The sequence below is a fragment of the Amblyomma maculatum genome, chromosome 3 (assembly GCF_055883805.1).
Source record: "Amblyomma maculatum isolate TAMU_Amacu chromosome 3, ASM5588380v1, whole genome shotgun sequence".
Lineage (NCBI taxonomy): Eukaryota > Metazoa > Arthropoda > Arachnida > Ixodida > Ixodidae > Amblyomma > Amblyomma maculatum.
Window position 1 is genome coordinate 24,981,361 of NC_139346.1, and position 23,421 is coordinate 25,004,781.

Below are 23,421 nucleotides of genomic sequence, written 5' to 3' on the forward strand. Positions count from 1 at the left end.
AGAAGAAATGACTCGCCTTTTCAACCGGGCGAATCCGTCCATGTCGGAGGTAAAGAAGGTGCGCCACCTTATGTAAGGCGTCAAGGAGCAGCTGTTCGTTGGCCTTGTATGTGACCCTGGCTGATTTTACGAAAGAAGCAATAAGCATCCAGCGTGCCTTGAATCAGCGATTTGTACATTTTGATCGCTGTGCGAACATCGCTGCCATAGACTTCCACTTGCCAATGGCCGGAAACGACAGGGAAGCCCTTCGCGAACTTATCCGAAGCATTGTGCGCGAAGAGCTGCAAAAGCTGTCCTTTCTCGAACAACATCCACGTGTTGAGGGCATCACGGATATTGTGCGCGAAGAGCTCCGCCAAGTAGTGCCATCAGTACCATCACCCCAGCCGCCTGCGCCACAAATCATGATGTTCAGCGACGTGTTGCGTACCCCTGCGCCTGAATCATCGGCACACTGCAACCCTGCTTCTCCCACTCGTCCTCCACCCCAATATCCAGTTTCGACTGGTGTGCCTGAAGCTCGACCACCCGTTCGCAAAGCACACGCGTGGCGCACGCCGAACAATCTGCCTTTGTGCTTTCACTGCGGCGAAGCCGGTCACATTCTGCGCCACTGCCCGTACCGTCGGATGGGCTTGAGCGGATTTTCCCCGGATGCCCCTCGGCCGCGCTATGGCGAACGACCTCGGGACATCGACCAATACCTCAGCGACCATGTCCCACCTGCGTCCCTCCAGTGACGCCAGTCCAGGTCACCACTGCCGAGACAGTTTTCCACCAGCCGCCGTTCTTACTTCAGGCAGTCCCCAAGTCCGCACCGGGAAAACTGAAGACGGCGACCCTCGGGGGTAGGGCCGCCGTCGATGGACACTACGACCAACATCCTCCGCTCACCGATTCGATCACACAGACCGACTTCCGACCCTTCGCTTCGACCAACAGTCCGACCACTTTTCGACGATCGCCGAAGCTTTCCTCCGATGCCTCCAATCGACGCACCGCACGACCGAGTCCGACGACCTCTGACCATCACAGAAGCTTACCTTCGACGCAACGAACGACCCGTCAGCCCGACGATCCCTGACATGCAGCACTTTGTTGACGGGGAGCTACATTCCGCCGAGATACCGATTGTCGTTGATAACCACAACACGACTGCCCTTGTAGATACCGGTGCTGATTTTTGCGTTATGAGTCATGGCCTTGCTACCATTCTGCGAAAAGTCCTGACTCCTTGGCACGGAGCCCCGATAAGGACAGCCGGAGGGCATGTGGTAATGCCGCTCGAAGTGTGCACCGCTCGCGTCGAGATTCACCACGTAACTTTCTCGTGTTGCTTCGTTGTACTAGCTGAGTGCTCCAAGGACCTGATTCTCGGCCTTGATTTTCTTAGAGAAAACGACGTAATCATCGACCTCCGTGACTTCATGGTGACTTTTTCCATTCACTGCGCAATTTCCGACGAGCACACACAGCACAGCGACGACTACACAGGCAGGCCAGTTTTCCGAGTGTGCGACGAGCATGTCACTCTACCTCCACGCACCAGCTTGTTTGTTACAGTGCAGTGCGACAACCCCCCCGCCTTTCAAGGCCTCGTGGAAACAAACGTGAATTTATTGTTAAGCCTACAAGTCTGCGTCGCTCGGAGGATCTTTGCCTTGAGAAACAAATGAACTGAACTGCTTTTAACGAACTTTAGTGCCGAATACCGCCATTTACCGCAAGGTACAGTTATCGCTTATTTTGACGAAGTCAGTGCGCCATCCGCCCATTGCGCTCTTTCGCTGGCCAATGAAAACCCTCCCGAGAGCACTGCACAAACTGTTCAAACTGACGTGAATCCTGCTTTGTCTCTTACCCAGAAACGCCGCCTACAAGCAATTCTGGACACTTACCGTGACTGCTTTGCCGTCACTTCCAAAGTGAAACAGACGTCAGTAGCCAAACATCGAATTATAGTAGATCCCACCGAGCGCCCTATCCGCCAACACCCCTACCGAGTATCGGCAAAAGAATGAGAAGCTATTCGGGCGCAGGTCGATGAAATGCCCCGCGATGATGTCATCCAGCCGTCCACAAGCCCATGGGCCTCACCAGTTGTGCTGGTCGCTAAAAAGGACGGAACACTCAGATTCTGCGTCGACTATAGGAGGCTTAACAAAATTACGAAAAAGGACGTCTACCCATTGCCTCGAACCGATGACTCGTTCGACCGACTCCGCTACGCCCGATACTTTTCATCGCTCGATCTACGCAGTGGGTACTGGCAGATTGAAGTCGACGAACGTGATCGAGAGAAGACCACATTCATTACTCCTGACGGACTGTACGAATTTAAGGTGCTTCCCTTCGGTTTGTGTTCCGCTCCCGCAACCTTTCAAAGAATGATGGACACTGTCCTAGCCGGCCTGAAATGTCAGGTGCCGCTGACATAAACATGTCATTGTGCCTAGAAAGCAAGACATAGCCAAGCCAAGACCAAAACAAATGACGGAAAAACAAGTGGTTGTGCTTTGGTGAAAACAAGTAAACTGCTCTGTTTGCTATTCAACCAGTTTCAGTTTCACTCATTTGGTTTTCATTTATTTTTCATCTCAGTAGCGACATTCACAGACTTGTTACTCACAGCCGCTCTTCTTACCCTTTGTCAAAAAGCATACATTTCTGAGGGATATTTCTGCTGGTGATGTTTTATAGTTTTGGTTGCTTCTAGCACCTTGGTGGTAAGCTGGTAACGTTTACAATTTCGTGGTGCTTTTTTTACTTGAATTCTTATAGTGTTACCAGACACATAACCGACTTGCGAATCGCTAGTTGTGGTGCCACGTCACATCGCGATCATACTTTTCAATCGCTGCAAACAGTTTGCCAACATGTACAGCTTTGGCACATCGGCCATGAGACTCTTGGCCTGATTTGCAAGCTGGGAGAGGCTGTGTTGAACAGCATCAATGCAGCCATGAAGCACACCAAGATTTACAACTATTTCAGCAGTAAATATAAGAAAGTTGTGAGGTGTAGTCAGTGTGGTGGTCCATGAAGCAAATGCAATATGTAAATGAAAGCTATAGTAACGCTTTTTCGACATGATGTACCCTCCTTTCCTGCATATTTTAGCTGTAAGATGCCTGCGCTGAAATAAAGTCTGGTTAGAAAATGTAAATGGGGTACCCTGCTTATAAGGGACCTCTTATATAAGAGACAAAAACTGCTCTCCAATGCATGTCCCTGATAAAGGGCTCAGTTGTACCAGGTGAATTCTGAAATAAACAAGACGATCAGTATTTGCTGTTTCTTTAAATTATCTGCTGTTTGTTTTACTGATCAGGTATATGTTATTCAATTTGATATTTGAAGGCATTTTTGTCCTATGTTTGCATTCAATTCATATTCAAAATTTCCAATACTCGCGCACCTTTACTGTGAGGACTTCCTACAGAATGCAGAAATCCTTTTGAGGTTGCAAAAATTGAGGACAGTCATTCTACTTCCGCATACTTTGAGTAGCACACGTGATTTCATATCTGCTCTCCATCTAATTATGTAAGCATCCTGTCGTAGCTGGCCATAAAATGTGGAAGCAAGGGGCAAAGTTTGTGCATGTTACTGGTGCTGTCCTAAAATGTTTGCTGCTAGCAGTGAAACTGAAACCGACAGTTTGAGCTCATACACAGATAGAATACATGATATTGACAACACTCTTCATTTCTTCCTCAAATGAAGGTGCCTCATAGAAGCGCTGCATTAATTACTACACGTGTGCTGTGTACTATATGTGACCCACTGATGACCGCGCCGCTGTGATAGTGTTAATTAGCATAGCATGACTATTCTGCCAGCAGAAAATTCCAGTCAAATGCCTCTGTTATACTAGTATGAAAAAAACATTATGCCATCTGTAAAGATCAGAGGCAGTGTGCATCTGAGATATGCATGCCTGCAAGGGCAATGGCTCCTGCTTGTTTCATTTGAATTTTCATTATATAATCAGGGTGGGAACAAGCACTGTCAAAGGCTTCTTGCAAACCCACTGGCAACAGGGCTGTTCAGGTTTTGAAAGCACGCAGGTGTGTTGGGCAGAATTGCAGCTGCTGCATTCAGTTGACTGGAAAGATGTCTGCTATGCTGTTTTTTGTGTGCAGTTAGCTCCATGTTTCCTGATAGTAGTACTTATGACTCTTTGATAGGTAACTTGTGTGTAATGCATATTGATTTTATAAAGGTTTTCGGTTTGAGAACACCTAGGGGCAATAGCTTTCAAGCATCCCCTCTTCTTCTCTGCTCAGTCTTACATTTGTTGTTGACACAGCTCTTGTTTCGACAAGGCTCGCTTAACCAGCGCGTTAAAAATGAACTTTGAAAGAGTGAACTCTCATGTGACTAAGAGGCGCCTGTTGTGGTGCAATCAGGATTGAGGAGGCTGCCACGTTACACCTTTTTACACTGTCACATGTGATGGTGCTGCTACTTTAAAGGCCTAGCAGCACCGTCACATGGCAACCCTGGAGATAGGTGCTTTCTGCCTCATACATTCCTTGCAAAGGGCAACAAAAGGGACAATGTCTGTTGGACAGACGAGGGAGAGGAAAATGAGAGGCTCATTAAATGTGTAGGCAAAGACAGCAGTCACCGAAAGCAAGGAGAGCACGGGGGATTGTTACTGTGTTGGTTTTTTATTTGTGGTGTTGATCAGGGCAAAATTAATGCCATAATCATTTTATACCTCAGAGATAATTGATAAGAAAGCAGAAACCTCAGAGATAATTCATAAGAAAGCAGAAAAAAAGAACATCAACATGCTTCCATGGTATTAAAATTTATGGCCTCTATATGTTGCGCCTGAGGTATGGTGGTGGCTGTGCACACCTATATTTTCTTGACTGTTTGTGCTGCGTGCAGTCTAACCTTGAGGCTGTTCACAAGTATCACCCTCGTGCATAGCAGGATACGTAGAAAGTCCTGTATTACCACTAATGTCATGCGAGGTGTGGTGTAACTGGTGAGAACCCTCTTATGCTACCTATGTGACTACCAGAACTAAGGGTCTCATCAAGGTTAAGTTGAAGCTCTGTACCCCCGAAAGTGGATGCCTGAACTGGTGCCGCCATAGTGCTCAGCTGGCAGAGCTCTGTGGGCAAGATGTGCAGATTGTAGGTTCAGATTTCACTGGTCCCAAGCAACCACCGACATCCATCGGACGGCCAATGGCCATCCGTTTCGGATGTTCCGGATGGCCGATGGACGTCCGCGAACAGCCAGTGGACGTCCGTCGGCCATCCGATGGGCGTCCAAATGGACATGTTTGTCTGGCCAATAGACGTCCATTTCGGACGTCCGTTCCCGGATCTTTCTCGCATATTCGCATATATGCAGCATGCATGCTTTTTTCGCTCCCACAAGGCAATAAAATAGAAAAGCAGCTTAAAGTACAACAGGCATATTTTATTGTAAAATGTCTAATTCCTCAATATGACGTAAAACTTGAAGCGCACATCCATCTTCCGTGATAAAGTGGAAGCAACCAGCTTTCTGCAAAAAGAGAAAAAAAAAACAGGTTAGTAAATAGTCTGTAGCTCATGGACAGCATAATCCTTGACTCGAGGTATTCTGGAGGATAATAACAAGAAAATTGAGTATTTCTCATATTGCACCTGCCCTACAGCACTTGTTACAAGCAGTCTCAAATATCAGCGAGGTTCTGCCCTCCTTTCCCTTAGTTCACGCCAGTTATATCACACCCGCTATCTTTCGAATATCACATAGATTCATCTGCAATGCTTCAAGGATAAAGCTAAATAAGCTAAACAGTTCATAATGCAGTATCATACAGGCCATACCTAAATTAAAATAAGCTGATAACGCGCTTCAATAATTTCAAGCACAGAAAAGGCCACTCGCTATCTGAAATAATTTTTTTTTTTTGTAGTGGTGCACAACTTTTAAGCTCGCGAGCTTGGGCGATTATCGCTTATCGCATTGTACAGGATCAGTTATGCATTTTATCACTGAATTCACTGTAATGCACTGCAGCGCAGACTGTGCCCTCGCAACCTGCAAATTGCATTGAAAAATGCAGAGCATGCCACTTGCGAAGGCAAGCATATTAAAAAAAAAATCTTTGAAGACCGACTGTTTACCCAGCGCCTTGGTTGACGAAAACAAGGAGGTTGGTTAGAAGCCTCGCAAGATTGCAAGAGTGGAACGCGATAGCACCTCCAGCAATTTCCTAGTTTGCGTAGAGGAGAGGGAGAGCCAACTCAATCAACATACACGGACGCCACCGCGCCGATTACTCCTGGTTTTCGGTGTAACTAGCTCCTTAATGCTATCGCGTTGAAATGTGTCAGTAGGTTCACTGCGCTGTTACATATTCATACAATTTTCGCTGCGCAGATTTTCACGAGTACTCGCTTTCAAACGCGGTCGCTTTCGCCGGAGTCGTCCGTCATGATGTGTTGTCGTCGTGAACCACTGTTGCTCCAAGGGGGTAATCCTTTCACACTAGGAACTGGCACAACTGCGCAATCGTTGTCCTTGCAGCGCATAAAGATGGGTGAAGGCATTCGAGCATAGTTGCGTGCACCCGCACAGAACGAAAAAAATAACTGCTGCCGCGAGCCGCGGCGGCAGGACGACAGCCGACAGCCGGCAATGGCGGCACAGAAACACGTGGTACGAAACTACGGCAGAAACATTCATGCGCAGAAATGAATTGGCCGTAATAAGTTAACACTATATTTTTACTGAATATTGTTAATTTCTTTAAATAGAAACCCTTTCTTGTAAGGATATTCAAGCGAAACCTACCATCCCCCCTCCTCCCCTCCAACACGCACACACTGCGATGGAATACGCAACCTTCAACCAAACAGCACGGCCGGCGGGACTGGCGGGGATTTCAAACAGCAAAAAAAATTTTTTGTAAAGACCCACAGTGCAAGGTAATCCGGCGCTTTCGTTCGCCAAGACGTGGTCGTGGACCATCGTGGATGGCGAAGCCGCGCAGGTGGTACATGTAGTACATACGTTCAGGCTCAGCTAGAGTAACAATTGAAGACCACGACCGCCGCTACCAACGGATACAACGAATTGCGGCATGAAAGCTGAGAAATTAATGACAATCGCCCCATACTGTGTATGTGCCAGAGTTTTTTAGGCCAACCAGCTAATCGTTTGGTATATAATACAATTCGCTATCTCAGGGTCCGAATGGAAGTTGCAAACCTAATTGGATTTCCTATTGGAATTTTGAGTACCATTTGGAAAATCCAAATGGAATTTTACACGCAATTAAAACTATTTGGAATGCCTAGTTGGTATTTGCAGAACCATTTGGCTAATCCAACTGGACTAATCCATTGGAGAGGTGGTATCCAATATTGGGTCTAGATGTGACCATTTGCAGGTCCCAATTGGCCCCAATGTTTTTTTTTTTTTTGACTAGGCAGGACACATCTCGAGCATTGAAGACAAGCGGGAATGTTGAAACAGAATTTTGTCAGCGAGGAAATATATGTCCTGGAAACATACTCGTCCGTACGTACATTGGACGTACACCTCGTCTCTCATGCGGATATACAAAAACGGACGTAGTCCGTACGTACATCGGACATACACCTCGTCTCTCATGCGGATATACAAAAACGGACGTAGTCTGTACCTCCGAAGGACGTACGAATACGGATGTCCGAAACCGGAGGTTGTACGTATGTCCGACGGACGTACAATATTGGCAAAGGACGTTCGGCTCTAGCTCGGACGTACAACGGACGTCGGTGGTTGCTTGGAGTGCTTATTCTGCTTTTGGCAGTAAAATGATTGTACTACTGATTCCTCATTATTCAACATTCTAGATAAAGAAAGACAAAGAGGAAACACCTAGGAACATTCCCCGATGCTTTCTTTGGTTTCGAGACTGTTGGGGTGTTCTTAATATGCTTCCCTAATTTCACCATTGAGACGGTGCCGCCTTCTGCTTGTTATGCCCGACTATGTGCCATCCCCCCTGCTGTTCTGTTTGCAGAGATGGCTGAGCGCCACGATGCCAAGGCTGTGCTGCAGATTGCCCGTGAGCTTGTGCTTCAGATCCAGACGCTGATTGACAACCGATAAGGAGGGCCAATGTGGGCTCCTGACCAAACTACACCCCTTCTCCTGGTTTCTTTGGTTGGGCGCTGAGCAGATGCTGACTGGGCCACGCTGCATCACTGAGAGAGCAACATGAGCTGCAGTGGTTGGCTGCCCTCTGGCGTGTTCCTGTCACTTACATGGGGGGTACAGAAAACGTGCCAAATGAAACACATGCCCTAATAGGGGGGCTCTTCTGGTCTAATGCTCAGTTTCTTCTGCTGCTGCAATGGGCATTTACAAGAGCCGCACCAAGTGAGTTTACCTGTCTTTTTAGTTCCTTATAGTTTCCCCATAGTATGGGTACAGAAATCTAGAACTGTGCCGAATCAGGCTCGAGTACTTTGTGTAGGAGGTTTTGCAGCCGGATGTCGAGGCAAAGCACTGCTAGTGTGTTGCGATCACCCACTGCTCTTGACACATTCACTTCTTTGAATTCATGTCGGCTTCTAGTCAAGGTAATTTACAATGGCATTTTTCATGATGCTCTACGAATTTGGCAGTATAAAGCTTGTGCAGTCAATTTTACAACTGCTGCAAGGTGGGTTGCAGCAGGGATTCGACTTGGCATTCATATGAGCCAGTAGAGCCAGAGGACAAATCCAAAGTCGACGTTTTCTCTAGTCAGAACTGCAGTGGCCCCTAAGGTACTTCAGTAGAAAGGGTGCAGCATGTTGGAAAATCTGAAATGACGTGGCATTTTGAAATGCAGTGAAAGCTCGCTAATTCAAGCTTGATCACACCAGCCTGCTGATTGGCGCAGTGCTTAAGGCTCTCAACTGCTGTGCTCAAAGATGCGGATCGAATTTCGGCTGCGGCAGCCGATTTTGGATGGAGGCGAAAAGCAAGACACCCGCGTGCTATGCGAGGCCAGTGCACATTAAAGAACCTGAGTTAGTCGAAATTTCCAGAGCCCTCCACTATAGCTTCTCTCATAGCCTGAGTTGCTTTGGGATGTTAAACCTGATAAACCAAACCAAACCTTGATGAGACCAGAAAAAAGTTCGAATTATTAAATGACTATGAAAAAGCTGAAAAGAACCATTGGCATTACAGGCAATTTATTTGGTGAACACCAGTTGATGCCTCCTTTCTAGACAAGAACAGCACTACAATGACTATTTTTCACATTTCTATCAGTGCTTTATTGCGTGTACAATGTCATGATCGTCAAAGCAGAACAGCTTAAAAATGTTAAGTGCTTCCCTAGCATCCATCACAGTGAGAAGCGATGACAATGGTGGTGCCCCCTCAAAAGCACACAGCCTCATTCTCTTGTGTGATGAGGCTTCACTGCACGATGCGCTGAAAGCACCAATGGCATTTGACGAGTATACATTTCCATAGCAGTGGAAAAACATGGGGCAGATACTCAGAAAACACAGACTGCCACCGCTGGGCAGCTGATGGGTGCCCATCGCGGTGCGAACCTCACAAAGGTGAAAACTATCTGCATTTTGTCATGCCTGCTTTTGAGTGCACTTCAGAGGTGTGTGGTCAACTTGGCAGCATGCAGTTCAGGTTTGATCGCTTCGTGCCATTTTTACCTCAACGCGGCCTAGCCGGAGCACTGCCCTTAGCTTCCGTCCTGCGCCCATCGCCTCACAAGGGCATTGGCAGGCACCGCGCTGAAAGTGGGGGCTTCTTCGTATATATCTGATTTAACGGGGGTTGAATTAATGAGCCTTTAGTTGCGATCCTCAGGTCATGCGGAACAAAGAGCAGGCAGCTGTCATGGCCGTTGACCCTTAACCTCTGGAACCTCTGGCTTCTGCGCCAGTGATGGCGCTGGTTTTACCCATGATTTCTTGGATTTTCCCAGTTTTATCTTCTCTCTCTATTTTGCTGGTTTTACCCATGATTCCTTGGTTTTTCCCACTTTTATCTTCTCTCCCTATTTTAGAGGCAATGTAGCCTCATGATTATACTTCTATCATGGGGGTGTGTTTTGGGCCTTCTGCACGGCAAGCATGAGTGGTTGCCATCTGATATGAAAAAGAAAACAAATCTGGAAATCAAATTTGGCCTTACTTGCTAGGAGTTCAAAGGGTCAACCTTTGAAATGCAAGTTGTGCTTTTGTGGCTCATGTTTAACACGGTTGAGAGTAATTGCTCATTATAAAGAAGCACCTTGGGGACTTTCTCATTATTTAAACAATATGAAAAGAAATGATCAGAATTGGCGAGAACATAGTCATTAAAATTGGCCACGATGTAGGAGCCTGCACAGACAACCTGTTTTTGTGAATGGGGCTTCCCTCCTAATCGAGAACATGGGTGCGAATTGTAAAAGACGGCCCTCTGGTGCACACACCTGTTGCCTTCTGGAATTGTAATGTATCCGACCTCTCAAAAGACTTCTGAACACATTGATACAGGAGGCCATGTGTTATGGAATAGTAAAAGTTCATTGAATTGACAGTTTTGTTGGAATTACTTTTAATCTGTTCTCTGCTTCACCACGGCGAATGCAAAAGAAAGGGCATGGATAGCAAGAAGCATGGCACAAATGGCAGTCTTTAACATTGTGTCCAATTTTGTCTCTCACAAGATTTAAAATGGTGTTTTGTCTGCTGTGTCGATCAGGCTTGTACACATTACAGAAAATAAGTAACCGTTCACAACTACAATTACTCCATTCAAACTGTAATTGATTACAGGCATCAATTATAGCCCCGCAAAAATAACTGAACAAATAAAGAAAAGTAATCGATTGCTTTTGCGTTACTTTTCCTCTAATTATTCATATGACACAAGGGTACAGAGACAACAGAGAAACTGCGGATTTCATGATATATCGTTAAGCATGGTTAAGTTTCAAGAGGAGCTGTTTTTCTATATTACCGTTGCTAATCCTCCTGTGTTTTCTCAAGAAGAGGTCCTCAGCTATGCTAAACACTCAATATATGCACTGGAGGAAAGAGCGGCATTATTGTGAATGAAAACCAGCTCGTGATTGCGCAAGGCTTCGAGGCTGGTGTCCTCTAAGAAGCCCCGCGCTTCGCTGCTGCTGGCGCTTTGGTTAAAAGTTGTGGGCAAAGCCAATGAAAAGCTGAAAAAATTGTCTGTAGGCGATTTTTCAGGAACATCAGATGAGGCTTCTGGCGTGGAACCATAGCATGGACAGGTCGATTCATTGGCCTTGTCTTTCTGCGCACTTAAATATAGTCCCGAGTTGCAGTAATGAGTTTTCTTATTCAACATATTATATAGCTAATATAATATAGCTAGCGAAGGAACAGCAGTTTTTGTTAGGTAGTGAGGCACTGGAAGTAGTAGGCAAATATGTCTACTTAGCACAGGTAGCAACCGCAGATCCGAACCATGAAAAGGAAAGGACAAGGAGAATAAGACTGGGATGGAGCGCATTTGGCAAGCACTCACAGATTATGACTAGCAGCTTACTGGTAACGCTAAAGAGGAAAGTATACAACAGTTTCATCTTACCTGTACTCACCTACGGGGCTGAAACGTGGAGGCTAACAAGAACGGTTCTACTTAAGTTGAGGACAACGCAGAGGGCTATGGAAAGAAAAATGGTAGGGATAACCTTGAAAGATAGGAAACATGCAGAGTGGGTCAGAGAAATAACTCAAGTCACTGACATTCTAGTGGAAATCAAGAAAAAGAAATGGGCATGGACAGGACATGTAGCGCAAAGAAAGGATAAGCGATGGTCACTTAGGGTAACAAACTGGATTCCAAGGGAAGGAAAGCATAGCAGGGGGCTTCAGAAAGTTAGGTGGGCAGATGAGGTTAAGAAGTTCGCAGGGGTCAAGTGAGGAATATGGGAGAGGCCTTCGCCCTGCAGTGGGTATAGTCAGGCTGAGGATGATGATGATAGCTGATATTGGTTATTTTTTAAGTACTATTTCAAACGCAGCCGCCAACAATGCTAGAAAGTCAAGAAAAAAAGTGTTTTTTTGTTGTTTTTTTTTTATTGAAACAAACTCGCTATGCATTATTTCAACAAAAAGCATCCAGAGATGGCGACACTGCCAAAGACTGAGATCGCGAAAGGAGCAACACGCAAGGCAGACTGGCGCATGCAGTGATACAATTTGCTGGACGACACCGACGACACCGTCACTCGCGCATCACCTCTGTTTCTTCCCTCTATGCACAAGGAAACCTTATTGATTTGGTTTGTGGGGGTTTACGTCCCAAGGCGACTTAGGCTATAAGAGACGCCGTGGTGAAGGGCTCCGGAAATTTCAACCGCCTGGGGTTCTTTAATGTGCACTGACATCGCACAGCACATGGTCGTATTGCTTTTCACCTCCATCGAAAAGTGGCCGCCGCGGCCGGGATTTGATCCCGCATCCTTGGGCATAGTAGTCGAATGCCCTAACCACTGCACCACCATGGTGGGACGAAAACCTTATTTCCAGTGCGATCACTGTATCATGCACCCCTTTAGCTTGTACAAGAGAGTGACCTGCTCAAAAGCAGCTGAGCTATTGTGGTGGGTTCACTCAGTTTTATTTGCTTTGAAGTTTAAAAAAGTAATTTATTACGAGTAATCAATTACGTAGAAAGTAATTAGAAGACCCAAAATGTTACAGTTTGAAGAAGTTATAGATTGGTTACAAAATTACATAAAAACGTAACTGACTACAAGTAATCAATTACTTCTGACGTGTTACATACAAGTCTGGTCTCGATGAAATAGCAGGCTCTGTGATGAAAAAAGCAGTGTTTGTGTGGGCTCTGTTAGCACCACAGGGTTTCTGATGGGGCCGTGCTTAGTTTTCCAGTGCGTATTTGGGTCTAAAACTGCCTAGGCAGCTCAGGCTGCCTACAAGCTTCCCTGTTGGATCCATGTGCTTTGCTAGTTGAAACGTGGCTGGGATCAAGGAAACGAGGTCTCTCTTGGTAGACCAAGCTGGGCGGCAGTGTGGTGGCCTAGTGCACCTGTCAAGGCACCACTATACTGCTTCAGAAAAAAAAAAGTTTCCTTTCGTGTGCTGGTGCTTTGTGCTTTCTTCGTCCACAAGCAGCGTGTTTTGTTCTCTCTTTTCATTTTTTCATCGTAAATTTATTCTCACTTATTTCCGACGCATACATTTCAAATATAATGCAGTGACTGTGATGTGGTGTGATAGCTATTTATGCAGCAAATTTATTTTTGCTGCTGTGTTTCCTTTTAATGCTTGCATGCTACTTGCTCTGGTTGGGGCAGTGCTTTATGGAAGTGATTGTCATCTATCATTGTGGCCCATCACAGGGCGGAAAAAGAAACCTTATGTCAGTCTGTGCCATTTTTATTGCCTTCACCTAAATTGTGTTTTCGGTGCCATTTTGCGTGCTCCACTGCTAATAATGCTTGCAATGTGAAGATTTCAATGCGTTGTTATTTGGCCTGACTCTGATCAATGTGAAAATGCCAAGTTTGTTTGCTGATGTAGTGGCTACTCGGTGTGCCATGGTCTCCTTTCTATCCGTCTTTTCTTTTTGTCCCCTTTTTAGAGTGTTTTGTGGGCAGCAAGAAACATGCAGGATATTTCAGCAGATGCAACATGAGCTCTCAATTTCATGCAAAATGAATGGCAGTCTCTTCCAGGTGACCAGTGCTTGATGCTGCTTAACTCTTGCTTTGCAGTCTTTTGTGATTGGACCTTGTCTGAAATGCTGCTCACAGTGCTTTGCAGGCAGAAAAGCTGCACTTGCCTATTTTGAAGAAGGGAAATCATGCACATTAAAATGCAACATGGTGGTCAGACATCAGCCATTTCGCTGGGCCAAAGAGCAATGCTGCCTGAGGCAGGGACCTTGCCTCGGTTGTCACCGTGTCATATGTAGAGTGTGCGAGCTTAGCTTCGTTCCAATGCCACCTATCCTGGCCAAGAAGAAGTGTGATGCATGCATGCAGTTTTCCATAATAATGAGGACCCTCCTGGTACTCTGTTTGTAGGTGATGTGAAGTTTTGTCGCTAGTGGCAATGCAGCTTTTTGGGCCATTTTGTATGAACCTCGCATCTGTGCAGACGCGGCAGTTTGAACGAGGTAGCATTTTGAGTGCCGTAAAGAAAACTGCCTGGTACCAGTGGTGTTGACATCCTTGCCTCAGTCAAAAAGTGATTTCGGGTGCGTAGAAGTAGTGATTACAAGTAGAAATGGAATGAAAATAGAATCAGAATTCCAGTAGGTTGATGAGTGAAAGACAGTGGATACAGAATTAGAATGAAATCATGTTTGGAATTGATTGGCAAGTGGAAGAAAAATGCCATCACATTTTCTCCAGCTTAATCTTACTAATGGCCCCTAAACTTCCTTGTAACTGCTGAGCAGTGGCCTGTGGCCGCTTCATTTATTATTGCCTCACAGCATTGACTGTTGGGCCAGTTGATGTGGCATTGTGGCTATTCAAAGCTCTAGTGAAGAAAAGGGATGTCAGTGCTAGACAGGAGGACAAGTACTGCTTGCTGCTCGATTGAGTTTGTGTGGTCCTTTTGGTGAAGTTCCGCATAATGGGAGCACAAAAACAAGTAAGCAAGAAGAAAACCAAAAGAACAGGCAACTACACAGAATGAGGCGGCAATGCAAAAGATGCACACCAGGTTAGCCACTTTTATTTGGCCATTCACTGCACATCTTTATTCCTCATCAAGCTGTGCAAGACCAGTGTTTTATAACTGGTGCACTTAGTATTTGGAACCTGTACCTCAGTGGCACACCAGAGTGTTACACCTGGTAATGGTGCAAGATATATAGGTGGGGACATAGCGAGGCATGCCGGTGTCAGTCCCCTAGAGTGTAAGCCCTGCGAGATGACAGTTCGCTTAGCGGCCCGTGATGTAGTAAAATCCCGTTACAAGAGACATGGTTACAAAAGACACTGTTACTAAGGACAACTTCTGCAGGTCCCTAAAGCAACTCCTTCACTATTTATAAGAGACACAATTAACCCAGGTACACTCATGCAACACAGCCTTAATTAAATTCTGTTGCATATCAGTGTCTCGTTTTGTTGCAATATGTCAGGAACCAAAAAGGAGTGCCTCCTCTTTACTGAGAAGTCAAAATGTCCCTGCTATGTCAGTCACACCAGAATGTGCTGACAGTGCCTGAAACAATAAGGACATTTTGACTTCCCAGTCAAAAGGAGACACTCCTTCTTGGTTCCTGACATATTGCAACAAAATAAGACACTGATACGGAACAGAATTTAGATAAGGGAATCTAAACTTCCACACATACGAGCTCATAGAAATTTTTGGCTACAAGATACACCTTTTTGGGTTCCCTTGAGTGTCTCTTGTAGCGAGGTTTTACTGCACTGATCGGCAATGCTTCTTTATGGGGAATAAGTGCTTTGTGAAGGCATTTTCTCGTAAACTGCGGCCAATGATGAGAACAAAATAATTTTTCGTCATTTTTGTCTAGGCTTATTATTAGCACAGGTTTGCAAATCAGGCGTAGAAGGCGAATTTATTGTGTGTAATTTGAACTGGCTGCACAAAATAAGTGGTGGCTTGTTGACAACAAAGCCTTAACCATCGCTCATGTAGTTTGTTCTTTACCTTTGCCTCTTTGGTTCGTGCATCAATATGCCCGCTCGTCTGTTCGCCCTCTCCACGCACGCTCATTTTATTCCCATTTCGTTCATTACTTTATTACTTGCTTAAATTAGAGGTTCTCTAACTGGGTTCTGCGAGTTTCCATTGAACTGCCCCCCTCGCTTTCTCTCCACCATTATTTCTCTTTCCTGGCTTCTTTCTTTCTTCCTCCCTTTTAACCTCAGGGTATAGAGTATGGTACACAGGGAGTAAATTGCACAACAGTGAAATAAGAATACCAAGCATAATTTATACAGTCAAAATTTCGGTGATACGAATCCAGTTGATATGAATTTCGGGATGATACGAATTCACGAAATTCCCCGGCCGGAGTGCATTGTGTACAATGTGCTAAATTGCTGATGTTCTGAACACTCTCCAGAGCCACTACCGATGATACGAACACACGAACTGCTACCGAAACCTTGAGCTCTACGCACTGCCTGCACATTGTTGACTCCGCCATCGCCAGCCGCACGCTGTATGTATGCATCACGAGCACTTTGCAGTGACACGTCGTCCGCACCTCACTGGCGTAGCGACTGTCTGTCGGGCTCACACTGCGCAAAGCTTTCAGTGGCGCGTGGCCCACAAACCTCAGATGTCACAACCGCCGCAGCTGGCAGCGGCGTACATGGCAGGCACGCACGTATCGCATATCGCTGGCTCCGTGATCGCGATCCACGAGCAGTTTCCAGCTCCGCAGGGCTCGCATGTCGCCCTCTCCTGTCGTACAGTACTTGCCGCAAGAAGCACACGGAGGCGGGCGAACTGCACATCGCTGGCATCGCAATCATTTTCCACGCCGCGAAAAGTTTGCAGCGGCGTGCGGCCATGGCGGCACACGCGGCGGACACATATGGGCCACGCACGTCGTAGACTTCTCGACCACTAGTCGCGCTGTACACATCGTGAGCATGCTGTACGTGCCGCAAGAAGTCCGCGTAGGCATGCAGCTCACACGTTGCTGACGTTGCGATCGCCTGTCGCGCCATGTATGCCACGAGTGGCGAGCTGTGACCGCGCGATCGTAATAAACCTTCTCGCATGTAAACAGATCTGCCCGACTGCCTTTCCCATGCTTCTGCATACTTATTTTCTTTCGTTTCGATGATGCGAATGTTTGGATGATACGCGACCCCTTGAGATATTCGTATCACCAAGGTTCTACTGTACAAAAAAATGGAGGTAAAATTATGGCCAAAATTTTTTAAAACTACATTAGAGATTTCATAAACATTAAAGTGACCTGGTGCACTAAAGCTGTTTAACAAATCAGTTAATGAACACAAATTAATTACTCAGAGTAAGGACCTTTTTAAACTATGGGATGATCGATGCTAGTTTAAATACAGTTAAGGAATTCCATTTTTACAGATTCTTAGAAAATATAATTGTGCACGTCACCATATTGCAATGGCATACTGAGACTTTTTGTTCATGGTGTAGGAGAAGGTTTAATTTAAACGTTGAGGACAGTGTCGAGGTCGGCGAGGAAGCGGGGCGATTCAGAGCGGCACGATGATCTGCGCGACAGCAATTCCACCGACTGGTTCTTCTTCGTCAACACCCAGCGAAGCAGTCCATCTTCTTTTTCACAATGCCCCCCCAGAGAAAAAGGAGCCATCCTGGCGACTATGGGGTCGTAGAACGGCTTAAGGCGCTGCACATGTATGGTCTCGCGGCCACGGCGTCGAAAATCGGAAGATGGTATAAGCAGCTCAACAATGTAATTCACTAGTGAAGTGCGCTTGACGACGCGGTAGGGCCCATGATACTTGGAGATCAGTTTTGTTGAGAGGCCGGGGCTGCCGGATGGAATCTATAGCCACACGAGTGAGCCGGGCTCGAAGTGTTGTGCATTCTTCTGATTGATGTCATGGCGATATTTTTGACGCCACTGAGAGTCGGTCGTGAACGTCCGAGCAATCTGGCCGCATTCTTCAGCGTACTGTGCAGCTTCGGTCTCTGTAGTACATTCTGATGGGTCAGGGTTGTAGGAGTGGACAGTATCAAGGGGAGCAGATGGATGCCGACCATAAAGCAAAAAGAACGGAGAGAAACCCGTGCTGGATTGCGTAGCAGTGTTGTACGTGTAGGTGATATAAAGAAGAACAATGTCCCAATTCGTGTGATTCGATCCGACGTACTTTGCGAGCATGCCACCGAGGGTGTGGTTAAATCGTTCTGTTAGGCCGTTTGTTTGCGGGTAGTAGGCGGTGCAAGTCCGGTGAATGATTTTGCACTCGGCGAGGAGGGCTTGAACGACCTCAGATAAGAAAGCACAGCCTCTGTCGCTGAGCAATTCACGAGGAGCACCGTGACTGAGAATGAAGTTCTTTAATAAGAAACCAGCGACATCTCGGGCTGTTGCAGCTGGGAGTGCAGTGGTTTCGGCATATCGCGTCAGGTGGTCAATGGCGACAACAACCCAACGATTGCTATCAGCTGTGTATGGAAGAGGGCCACCATAGAGGTCAATTCCATTGCGGTCGAAGGGTCTAAGCGGACATGTGAGAGGCTGTAACTGACCAGCCGAATGGTGAGAGGCAGGTTTGTGGCGTTGGCAAGTCAAGCACGATCGACCGTACCTAAGAACCGAGTTGTATATACCGCGCCAATAGTAGCGAAGACGGATTCGAGTGTACGTCTTGAAAACTTCGGCATGACCACACTGCGGATCGGCGTGAAAAGCTGTACATATTTGAGTCCGTAGATGGTGTGGAATCATGAGGAGCCATTTCCGTCCACTTGAGTTGTAGTTGCGCCAGTAAAGGAGGTGATCCCGAATCTTATAGTGGGAAGCTTGACGGCGAAGGGCACGTGAAGGGGTAATCGCTGAATTGTTGGAAAGGTAGTCAGTAAGAGATGTGATCCATGGATCCTTTCGTTGTTTGTCGGGCATGTCACTGATGTTGATCGAAGACTCCGCGGAATCCAAGACGGAGAAGCTCGCAAGGTTGACTGGAAGCGGCGAGCGAGACAAAGCGCCGGCGTCTTTATGTTTATGGCCAGATCGGTAAATAACACGGATATCGTATTCTTGCAGATGAAGAGCCCATCGTGCCAAGCGACTGGAGGGGTCCTTAAGTGATGAAAGCCAGCATAGAGCATGAAGGTTTGTGACTACATCAAAAGAACGGCCGTAAAGGTAACGGTGAAACTTTGTGAGTGCCCATACAATGGCCAAGCACTCCTGTCCCGTGACAGAGTAGTTCGCTTCGGCTTTCGTGAGAGTACGGCTGGCGTAGGCGACTACATATTCACCAAAGTCAGAGGGGCACTGAGCAAGCACAGCGCCGAGACCGAGACCACTGGCATCTGCGTGCACTTCGGTGGGTGCCTGAGGGTCAAAATGGCCCAGGATGGGCGGGGCTGTGAGGGGGCAGCGCAAGGTGTTGTAAGCGTCATCACATGTTGGTGACCACAGCGAAATATTTGAATTATTGCCTTGCAGGATCAGGACGTATACCCTCCTTGGACACAATGTGGCCTAAAATGGTCAGCTCACAAGCAGCGAAATGACACTTCTTCAAATTGAGCTGTAGACCGGCGTTCGCAAGACAGGTCAAGACCTGCTTCTGTTACAACTGTAAGAAAGGAAGGTTGATAAATTGCTGCACGTACGGACCATACCCACTGCCAAGTTTGTTGAAACCTTTTTTAGAGCGTAAACTTTACCTAACCATTTCCTAACTTTCATGCCTTCGACGCGGTGCAAGAAGCTGTGCACTGATGGCATGTTATGTTGATGGGAGAACCGGCAGCGACAGCCTACCCAGTGAACTTAGCAGCGTGCCAACTAGCTTCGTCATTCATTGCCTGCATGTCTACAGCCGTCTCAAGATGTGTGAAGGGGGCATGGCGGCCGGAATGTGTTACGCGTTTCGGGGATCATGCAGTCGTTCGTGCAGTCGGTGTTCGTGCACGTCTGCAGATCTCGGTGATGCGTAGACTGCGATAATGGAGAGTTCTAATCAGGGAACCAAGTTTTGCTACAATGAGTTCGCATGGTTGATGTTATTCTACCGATAGCACTATCGATAGCGCTATCTAAATCAATAGACTTATCGAAATTACTGTCGATAGTACCATCGATAGTACTATCCATTGTTTCTTTTACCATCGATAGTACTATCGATAGTTGCTTTTACCATCCATAGTTCGATAGTGACCCAACTATCGATAGTATCGATAGTACTATCGATAGTTCATCACTATTCTTCTACTTCATCCGTGTGTTTTTTTTCTGCGCTGGAAGAATGTCTCACAGTTGTACCAGAAACCAACTAGCCCAGCTTTCTACGCTTACTGATACGGAGAGACAGCGCAGGCCACGGAGAAACGCACCATGTGATATCAGCTGGGTGCTATCGCAACGGCAGTGTTCATGTGTTTTTTTCTTTCGCCAAATATTTACCCTATATCAACGCTGACACTGCAATCAGTGGCCCAGTTTGGAGGACCATGGGTGTTACTTTATCTGGTCACTTGCGTCCAGTGTCTCGCGTGTGCCGTGTCCTCACCTATACATATCTTGCACCGTGCACCTGATTGATGAAAAAAAAAAAAAATTTATGCTCTGTGGCTTAAAGAAGCACTAGCATCTTGTGCCACAGAGACACAATTGACTGGTGTGCTTGAAGTGTCACCGCACGCACAGAGGGCTTGTGTGCGTGTAGAAAATGGCGCTGCGTGGTCTGTGTCAGTGCAACTGAGGCATCTGGCCATTCAGGAGTGCGCATGTACAGTGCAGTCCACTTATAACGATATTGAGAAAGCCTGAAAATGCGATCTTTATAACCGATTATCGTTATATCTGGACCAGCGAAAAAAACAAACAAGAAGCACACCCACATATTTTCCCATGCATGTAGCCTTGCCTACTACTAGCGATGAGTAAATCGGGTTGAACAATGCTAATCATCCTACTGAGCACTAACCACTTTATTACAGTATACATCAATAGCCATAAAATAACTTAAGCATACTTAAAGTCGGAAATTCGCGCTCATTTGAGCAGCAGCTGAAGCTTGACAATCGCTGTGAGCATCGCTTGCAGTAACGTGTACGCTGGCAGCAATCTTTTTTGCGTGCACGAAACCGATTAGCGGCTGGATGAACTGAAGGACATCCCCAGCCTTGATGATCGTTAAAATCATAGAGTATGAATGTCCATATTTTTTCACAAAGCTTGCAACCTTGAAATCCTGCCAAAATTCCGATGAATCTGCCGTTTCATCTCGTGAGCTATCGCGCCGCCCGCAATGTGGTCACCGTCATCTTTCACGGACACAGAATCGGTGATGGCAATGACGATACGGCCACAGCAACACCCTTTGGGCGGCTGCAATTGCGATGATGATAGTGCTCATCTTCTTCCTTTTTTGCCGCATATGTCGAGTTTTCACGTCATTGTCTTCTTAATGTTTTACCTTTTATTTAATATTCAGTCAAATTTTCATGGTAAACACCTATCAGGCGGCGATAAAGCTATCGTTGTATCCGATGTACTGCCGATAATTGATCGTTATATTTGGTTTATTTTTACATGGGTGCAATGGGAAAATGATAAATCTCAAGAATATGATCGTTATAAGCGATATATTGCTATATCTGGTATCGCTATAAGTGGACTGCACTGTATTGCCTTTCTTCTGGGCCTTATCATGTGATGTTGAGGGGCAGTTTCTCCACAATGTCTGTGGTGCGTTTGTTGTAGCGAGAGCTGTTGTTATGGGCATTGTTGCAGGGCATATCCGTTTCATTTGGTACTGCATGACAGGTGGTGCACCACAGTAATAGCCACTGGTGCAGCCTGATAACGCTGTAACGACAACTGTTTCACACGCTACCTCACTCAGCATTTGGAAGTAAGTGTTGCCATAAGGCATGTCCCTGTGTTAGAGCAGCAGAATATGAAGCAGGTCGCTGTTTGGACCAAAAAAAGTTGCCTCTGTCCCTGAATGTGCCAAGCTGAGCAAAAATAAATGTATCTAAGCAGCAGCAATCAGAGGGAGACATAGCCTGGCCAAATAAAACCAGGATAACCTGAGCCACAAGCTGAGGAACAGGTCACGCAGCAGCAGAGCAAAAGCAGAGCCAAGCCAACATCTATGTGACAGCCGTTTTGCTCAAATAAGACGTGTTAAGGTTTTGGCATATCTATTTGTGAATCTCTTGTGTTGGCACAGTTCTTGGCCAATGCCGCCATGCTTAAGCTGCAATGAAAGTGTTGAGGGGCCGCTCCTCTAAACCAGAATGTTGTGGTGGTACATCAGTCCAGTGTTTGCACTTTGGTAAAGACGAGCCTCCTTAGCATCACTGTTTGCGCTCACTCACTGCTGTTGTCGCTAAGGCTTATAATTGGTCTAGTTAGCATCCTCACAGGTGTAAAGAGAGGACAGGGCACGTACTAGAGTTGGAGTGAATTCTACTGAGATGGAAGTACATTCATACCATGCATATTCTTCTTTGTTTTTACAATACTGGTGTCATCACTGATTACATTCGCATTAATGATGACAATGGAAAACAAAATGGAAAAATGGCACGTAGCAGAGTTAAAGCGGTATGATGCATGAATTTATGACTGAGGACAGGACACTAGCGTGTATCCTGTTCTTACTCTTTTCTCCTAAATGCTTTTGTTGTTCACTGGGAATTCACTGCTTAACTAACAGAAATGGCTAGGTGGAGTAGTCTGGCTAATTTCTCTGGCCTCTAACGCTTCTCATGCACCAAGATCTGAAGCCCAGTTGGTGTGCGGCTGCTGCTGTTGTGGCCTTGTTGCGGTGCAACAGTGTCCAGCATTCCTTTAAAACTGCCCGTGTGCAGAAGGAATGGTGCATATGGTAAAATGTGTTGCATGCTCATGCAGTAAAAGTGACAGGGACCAAGAGTGATCGTTCAGAATGTGCTTTGCTAGTTATCCCTCTTGATTTGTCTTTTTTGGTCTAGAGCTCATATGTTGAGAGCATGTTGTGTGTGATTGTGCTATTAATGCAAATTGTTGAAAGATGAGGAAGAGTGGGCTTTCAAAATGTGCTTCTCTATTTGGGAAAGCCGAGGCATGCATCCCTTTTGGTCTTGTCAGACAGTGCTGTTGGAGTCTAGTCATAGCATGTACTCGAGAAGGCATCCTCATCCTGCGAGGGGTCATCTTAGCCCTCTGCATGTTGTGCTTTGCAGACTGGCACACAAATTTCTTGTTGAAGCTGGGTATTTTACCATCGTCAATCTGCATTCAGGTGGACACGTTGTGGTGTTTGTTGCTGCTGAGCCATAAACAGCTGCTGCTGCTACTGAAACCGGCTGTCCTTCATTCAGTGAGCTTCAAACACTCCATGAGAGCTCAGCAAATGGCTCTCTGTGTCTGTTTGTGTGTGTGTAGTGCACAAGTATTTACAAAGAGGCCGAACATTTCTGGAAGGGAGATTCCCCTGCCTTGTTAGCACTGAAATATTCCAGTACTGATATATTTTTGTTTCAGTTAACAATATTTTAATGTTTTTAATGCCCTTTTTTCTAGTACTTTAGTAATGTTAATAATAAACATTAGAATAACCTTTCTATGAACACTAAAACAGCATAAAACTAACATGTATGCAACATACTGTAACACTTTTAAACTGATAAAGCAACCCTACTCGAGCGTGCAAGCTCACGACTGATCACTGTACAGCACTGAACACTTTGCAAAGATAACATTGACGTCAAGACTTGAGCT

The 23,421-nt window shown here is 46.1% G+C and overlaps 1 protein-coding gene across 3 annotated transcripts in view; it reads left to right on the forward strand.

Annotated features, from left to right (window-relative positions):
• LOC146194364 (small G protein signaling modulator 1-like) overlaps positions 1-23,002 on the forward strand; it is a 164,881-nt gene extending 141,879 nt beyond the window's left edge. For all 3 annotated transcript variants that reach the window (XM_084597375.1, XM_084597378.1, XM_084597377.1), the window contains exon 22: positions 8,030-23,002. In XM_084597375.1, the coding sequence (XP_084453501.1) occupies positions 8,030-8,118 (89 nt within the window). In that variant the 3' untranslated portion in view covers positions 8,119-23,002. The remainder of the gene's footprint in view (positions 1-8,029) is intronic.
• Positions 23,003-23,421: the final 419 nt, after the last annotated feature.